This window comes from Cannabis sativa, chromosome 1 (assembly GCF_029168945.1).
Source record: "Cannabis sativa cultivar Pink pepper isolate KNU-18-1 chromosome 1, ASM2916894v1, whole genome shotgun sequence".
In the NCBI taxonomy this organism is placed as follows: domain Eukaryota; kingdom Viridiplantae; phylum Streptophyta; class Magnoliopsida; order Rosales; family Cannabaceae; genus Cannabis; species Cannabis sativa.
This window is the reverse complement of record NC_083601.1, coordinates 2,293,047-2,300,028: the sequence shown is the minus strand read 5'-3', so window position 1 is coordinate 2,300,028 and position 6,982 is coordinate 2,293,047. Positions and strand designations below refer to the sequence as shown.

At 33.4% G+C, this 6,982-nt stretch overlaps 1 protein-coding gene across 1 annotated transcript; it reads left to right on the top strand.

Moving 5' to 3' along the window:
• Positions 1-1,056: 1,056 nt before the first annotated feature.
• On the top strand, positions 1,057-4,963 carry LOC115707412 (hexose carrier protein HEX6). The gene is made up of 3 exons (XM_030635370.2): positions 1,057-3,217; positions 3,338-3,660; positions 3,754-4,963. The coding sequence occupies exons 1-3, from the start codon at positions 3,085-3,087 to the stop codon at positions 4,816-4,818; spliced, it is 1,521 nt and encodes a 506-aa protein (XP_030491230.2). The 5' UTR covers positions 1,057-3,084; the 3' UTR covers positions 4,819-4,963.
• The last annotated feature ends 2,019 nt before the right edge of the window (positions 4,964-6,982 follow it).

Below are 6,982 nucleotides of genomic sequence, written 5' to 3'. Positions count from 1 at the left end.
CAGAAATCCAATCAAAGCTCACCTGAAACAGTTGAAAAAAATACAAATCACTAAACACCAAAATGTAGTTTCTTAAACCAAAATAGGATGGTGAAAATTTGTAAATCGCCTCTCTCTCCACCTAGATCTATAAAAATGAAATAACATTTTACTGCAATATATATGATAAGAGAAATGAGGAGAGGACTTACGAGAGCACCGAGAGGGAGAGACCGTCGAGGTGGCCTGAGGGTTGTCGAAGAACCGTTGAGGTGGCCTATGGTGGTTGCCCAATGTTTTTGAAAACTCTAGATCGGGACTGAAAGAGATAGAGGAGGTCACGAGAGCTTGGGATGGTTGGAGAACCACTGAGGTGGCCTGTGGTGGCTGCCCAAGGGCTTTGAAAAACCTAAATCGGGACTAAGAGGGAGATAGAGAGAGAGAGAGAGAGAGAGAGAGAGAGAGAGAGAGAGAGAGAGAGAGAGAGAGAGAGGAGATCACGAGAGCCTTGGGGTGGTCGGAGAACTACTGGGGTGGCCTATGGTGGCTATCCAAGGGTTTTGAAAACCCTAGATCGGGACTAAGAGAGACAGAGAGAGGAGATCAAGAGAGAGAGAGAGAGAGAGAGAGAGAGAGAGAGAGGGAGAGAGAGAGAGAGGAGATGAACAAACGAGAAAGAAAAAAGAAAAGAAAGAAAAAGATATAGAAAGGAAAAAAAGAAAGAAAAAAGAATTTTTTTTTATTTACAATTTTTTTTAATTTCAAATTAATTTTATTTTAATTTTTTTAAACAAGTTTTTATGTGGAACAATAAAATTGCGCCATGTGTACAATGTGTCCACGTAGATGCACATGTGGACAGAACATGGCGCTTAACACCTAAAATGGACGGAAATATTAAATTGCTAACAGAACATGAGTATTGAAGGTTTCGCCACCAAAAATTGAGTTTTGGGGGTTAAGTGCAAGCAAAGTGAAATTATTGAGAGTTTTACCTCAATTAACCCAAATTTCAATTATTGTTTTGTCAATCAGATTTATCCAATTATTTTGGTAACACATTGCTTGCTCAGTTTATTTTTTTTTTTGGAAGAACTAAAACGTTCATTGAATTAGGAAAAAAAGTTGTGAATCACAGGGGGAATTCCCTCCCCTTAATACAGACCAGTTGAAATATTAGAGACTTTAACTTTTTTTGCTAATCCATCTGCAACTGAATTACAAGAGCAATTAATAAGGAGAAGTTACAAACACTAGAACTAGCACTCAAGTCTAAAACTTCCAACAAAACAGTTAAACATGACCAATCAGGGGTCTGCTATCCTTCGCCAAAGCAGTCATCAGGATTTGGGAGTCAGAGAGAATATGGATATCGTTCCACTTACTTTGCTTTGCCCACTGAAGAGCAAGCAGAACCGCACGACATTTTGCTTCCAAAATAGAGGAAGCTTTTCAACTGTTGAACTTTAAACGCCCAGAAGTTGTCTGATCGATTCACAACAACTACAGTGATACCCACATTACCCTGAAACCAAGAGGCATCAGCAAATAACACAAAATTTGCCTATCTCCACCTTTGACAAGGCACCATACTGGACTCTGTAGTTGACTGAGTCTCCACACCAGAGAACGAAGAAAACTCAATAAATTTGGCATTCACCCTCGAAATGCCAAGCTAGAGGTTCCCATTCACTCCACCACGACTGAGGCAATTACGTTGCAACCAAACCTCAAAGAAAATGCATCCCATGAAGATAAAAATATTTTTTTCTATTATTTAGGGAGGAACCTGCCAAGAGAACTTCTGCAAATGGAATTATTGAACTGCCTGGGACATTATCAATTAAGAGATTTGGGCACCCCAAGAACCATAATGCCCTCGCAAAGCTGCAATCCTTGAAGAGATGAAGACAAAGTTTCCTCCTCCGATCCACATAGGAGACATTCTTTGTCATATAGGAAAGGAAGCTTATTTTTTTTTGTAGGTAGTGCTTCATTTAAACCTCTCCAAATAAGGATAGCAATCCTCGGATGTAAATCTGAATGCCACAACCACTTTCATATGTCTCTTTTAGGAGAGAAACGTTGTTCTTGATTTACACAATAAGCACTTTCAACCGAGAACTTATCATTCTTGTTAACCTTCCAAATAAGTTGATTCGGATGAGGACTTGGGATTCTAGGAATTTCCAGGATTTGCTTCCCCAAGTCCTCAACCAAAGATTTGCAGGACAAGCTCCATGTTCCACGAGCTACCAATAGAGATGTCAGCAATCGAACGAGCTGTGTATCTATTAGCTTTAAGGCCATCCATAAGTAGCTTAAAGTCATTCAGATTTATCCAAAGGATCCAAGGTTGATTCCATAAATCAATAGAATCTCCCCCCGCACCGTAGCCAAAGAAACCGAACCCTTGGCAATTACATCTCTGACTTCCAAAAGAAAGAATGGTTGCTCTTTGCTTTAACTGACCAGAAATTCTCGAATCGACAGTATTTATTAAGAACATAGTTGACCCACGGTTTATCAACTTCCTTTGCAATGTACCACGCCAATTTTGAGAGAAGGGTTTTATTCATGTCCTTGAAGCGTCTAATGCCAAGGCCCCTGAAAGTTTTGGTGGGCAAATTTGATCCCAAGCTTAAGGGCTAGGAATCTATCCAAGTTAAAAAAAAGCTATAAAATAATAACTCTGCTTCAAATTTTAATCTTAACGAAGCAAAAACAAAATGATGAAATAAGAATTGCACATTCAAATTCTCACGACATCTTTCTCCAAAAAAGTCCAACACGATGCTTTTCAACAATTTATATATGAATTATAATATTATATATGTGTATTTAATTTATATACATAATAATAATAATTAAAAAAAAACGTATCCCATTTCTCCATCACTTGGAAGAATACATTAATCTCAATTATATTACAACTAGTCAAACTTGACTGCTGCTATAATTTTTGTTTGTATTATCTATGATTGCTGTATTGACTAGTCTCTCTTCTTTTTATGTGTTATCTGCAACGATACACTCTCTATCAACTCTGTTTATCTTCTTCTGTTCTGATATTGAGAGTTGGTGGAAGAAGAAGATCAAGAAGTTATGGCTGTGGGATTAATGGTAGAAAGCCAAGGAGATGGCAAATACAGCGGCAAAATGACTCCATTTGTAATCTTCTCTTGTATGATGGCCGCCATGGGAGGTGTTATTTTTGGCTACGACATTGGAATTTCAGGTCTCTCTTAGAGTTTGCTAAACCAATTTTAGATATATTTGTAAAAAAAAAATATGAAATATTATTGTTCTTATAATTAATTTTCTGACGTTAGTTGATTATGTTATGAATGAAATGAAGGTGGGGTTACTTCAATGGAACCATTCTTAAAGAAATTTTTCCCAGAAGTGTATATTAAGATGAAACAAGACTCGGAAATAAGCAACTACTGCAAATTCGACAGTCAACTCTTGACCTCTTTCACATCGTCACTCTACTTAGCTGGTCTTGTAGCTTCCTTCTTTGCCTCCTCAGTCACCAAAACCTTTGGCCGCAAGCCTTCAATCCTAATTGGTGGCGCCGCCTTTCTCACCGGCTCGGCCTTAGGCGGTGCCGCCATTAACATCTACATGCTAATTCTAGGCCGCATGTTGCTTGGAGTTGGTGTTGGTTTCGCTAACCAAGTAATTAAACACACTCCCATACTAAAATTCTCAACTTATGAAAAAAAAAAAAAGTTAGTTATAACTGTTTTCTGTTTTTTTCTGTAATAACAGTCAGTACCTCTGTATCTATCCGAAATGGCACCACCAAAATTCAGAGGAGCAATCAATAATGGCTTCCAATTCAGTATCGGAATTGGCGGTTTATCGGCAAGTCTAATCAATTTTGGGACGGAAAAGATCAAAGGCGGTTGGGGATGGCGGATCTCCCTAGCCATGGCGGCGTTTCCAGCCACAATCCTTACCCTCGGCGCCATTTTCCTCCCAGAAACACCCAACAGCCTAATCCAGCGGAACAACGATCCACACAAAGCAGAGCTCATGCTGCGGCGCGTGAGAGGCACGGACGACGTGGAAGCCGAAATGAACGATCTCGTAAAAGCCAGCAACGTCGCTAGAAACACCAAACACCCATTTCGAAAAATCGTCGAGAGAAAGTACAGACCTCAACTGGTGATGGCGATAGCCTTACCTTTTTTCCAACAGGTGACCGGAATCAACGTCATTGCTTTCTACGCCCCACTTCTCTTCCGTACAATCGGATTTGGGGAAAGCGGTTCGCTGTTGTCTGCGGTTATGACCGGTGCGGTGGGCGCCTTCTCGACTTTTATCTCGATGCTTATAGTGGACAAGTTTGGGCGTAGAGCTCTGTTCATGGCGGGAGGAATTCAAATGTTTGTTTCTCAGATCATGATCGGAGGTGTTATGGCGGCAAAGCTCGGTGACCACGGAGGAGTAGAGGGGGAAGGGTTTGCGTATATGGTGATTGTGTTGATAGGAGTGTACGTGGCTGGATTTGGTTGGTCGTGGGGGCCTTTGGGTTGGTTGGTTCCGAGTGAGATATTTCCATTGGAGATAAGATCAGCTGGGCAGAGTATTACGGTAGTGGTGAACTTTCTGTTCACTTTCATCGTGGCTCAGACATTTCTGGCCATGCTTTGCCATTTTAGAGCTGGAATCTTCTTCTTCTTTGGGGGTTGGGTGGTGGTGATGACTGCTTTTGTTTACTTGTTTTTGCCTGAGACAAAGAATGTACCAATTGAGAAGATGGATGAGGTTTGGAAGAGCCACTGGTTTTGGAAGGGTTTTGTTGGCCCTGCTGAAGATCGTAAGATATGAAACAATCTTACTTTTTGTTTAAAAAATCATCCAGTGCTAATTGATTTGAACAATGAAATTATACACAAATTTTATAATGTATATGTGTGCTAAAATTTGTAATTATATATTTACATATCAATATTATCATTACTCATTTCATATAGCAATGTGCAACAAAATCAAACATAAAATAAAGATTTCAACACCAATTTGCTCATCTCGGACAGTGTCCTATTTTATTAAATTAGTGTAGAATTTTGGCATCATTCTACTTTAATGATACAAGAATTAGTGTGTACAAAATTTCACGCTATTAATATTTAATAGTATTAGATTGTGAATCAGTACCAAATTGATACATAACCTTTTGTTTCTTTTCATTTAAATTAGGGCATTTTAGATGAATGTGTACATTTTCTTAAATAATTACAAAAAATGTAAAAAAAAAATAATTTTAAAAATGTACACATTTGAAAACATATTTACAAAAATTCATACAAATTTTTAATTAAATTATAATAGATATATTAATGAGTCAACTAACTATATTTAGATTTGTATAACTATTTTTATGACTAATTTATACAGTATTAATGAGTAAGCCTACTAAGGGCCAGTTGCTGATTGTCTTTGTGGGGAAAAGCAGTATTTGTCTTTGTGGAAAAAGCATTGCTTAAAGCTGTGGAAAAATTGAAATTTGAGTGTTTGGTAAATTATAATTTTTAAAGTGCTGTGAGTTGTTAAGATTCTATTACAATAATAATAATATTTTAATCTAGTTCATTATAATTACAAATATATATAAAAAAATATGTTATATAAATTTTTTATTTTTTTATATATTTTTAATTATTTTTTTCTATAGTATAAATTTATATGCATTTGATAAAAATAATTTTTAATATTTTTAAATTATATTTTTATCACTTGCAAAAGATAAAATTGTAGTTTATAAGAAACATAAATTGATATTATTTGTTAATAATAAAAATATCAATATAAAATATTTTTTAAAATAAAATAAAAAATTAGAAATTTAAATATTATTTATTTTTAAATATTTTTTCATTTAAAAAATATTTTTATTTTTTATAATATATAATAAATAATTAAATAAATTTTTAGTAAAAATAATTTATTATAAAGTCTTTTAATCAAAATAGCTTTTTCTAAAAGTTGGGTTGTACCAGCTTTAGCTTTTAGCTGTAGCTTTTCCATAATTTCTTCAATAAGCTGTTTTTTAACTGCTTACCAAACACCTTTTTGTCACAGCTTTTTTGAAAAGCAGCTTTTAGCTTTTCCAAAAGCTGTGCCAAACGGGCCCTAATTACATAAAATTGTAAATTAATAATTACAAAACATAATAATATACTAATAATAAACAATAAAATTTGTATTTATCATACAAATCAGGTCAACAATATAAATGATATATTTTTAAAATTCAAAACATATATAATCATAATTTTTTTTATTAACTATGTCCAATATCATTATTAGCTAATTTTTAAAAATCTTAATTTCCACTTATCTGCAATTTATATTTTATTTTTTCTAATTATATAATATTTAAAATTTATAAAGTTATGTTTGTTTATTTATTTTTTAATGTAAGAATTATTTTTCAATAGATAAATTCGTTCACTAACTCAGTAGAAAATAATCAACATATAGAAACAATAGAAAAAAAATATATTTATCTTAGTATAGTATAAATATTAGATATGTCTATTTTTATGTTTACAATTATAATGAACATATCAATAATATAAAATATTTTGTATGTATATATGTGTTTATTTTATTTTTTATTAGTTAAACATACTAATTTAATAAACAAAATAATAATATTCACATAGGTTTATTATATTACTCTATGTGTGCCATGTTTATTTTTTAGTAATTTTTTATAAAATAAATAATATATATATATAAATTGTTTATCTTTTTCTTTTGTTTTTGTTTATTGTGTTCTGTTTATTTTTTTTAATTAAATAATATTTGGACTTTATAAAGTTATATTTGTTTATTTATTTTTTAATGTAAGAATTGTATTTGATTCGTTTACTTACTCATTAAAAAATAATGAATATATAAAAACAATAAAAAGAGAATATATTTATTTTAGTATAATATAAATTGGATATGTCTATTTTTATATTTACAATTATAATAAACATAC

Coding starts and splice junctions, on each gene's coding strand:
- LOC115707412 (XM_030635370.2), top strand. CDS start 3,085: ATGGCTGTGGGATTAATGGTAGAAAGCCAAGGAGATGGCAAATACAGC. Junction 3,218..3,337: donor CTACGACATTGGAATTTCAG/GTCTCTCTTAGA, acceptor AATGAAATGAAG/GTGGGGTTACTTCAATGGAA. Junction 3,661..3,753: donor GTGTTGGTTTCGCTAACCAA/GTAATTAAACAC, acceptor CTGTAATAACAG/TCAGTACCTCTGTATCTATC.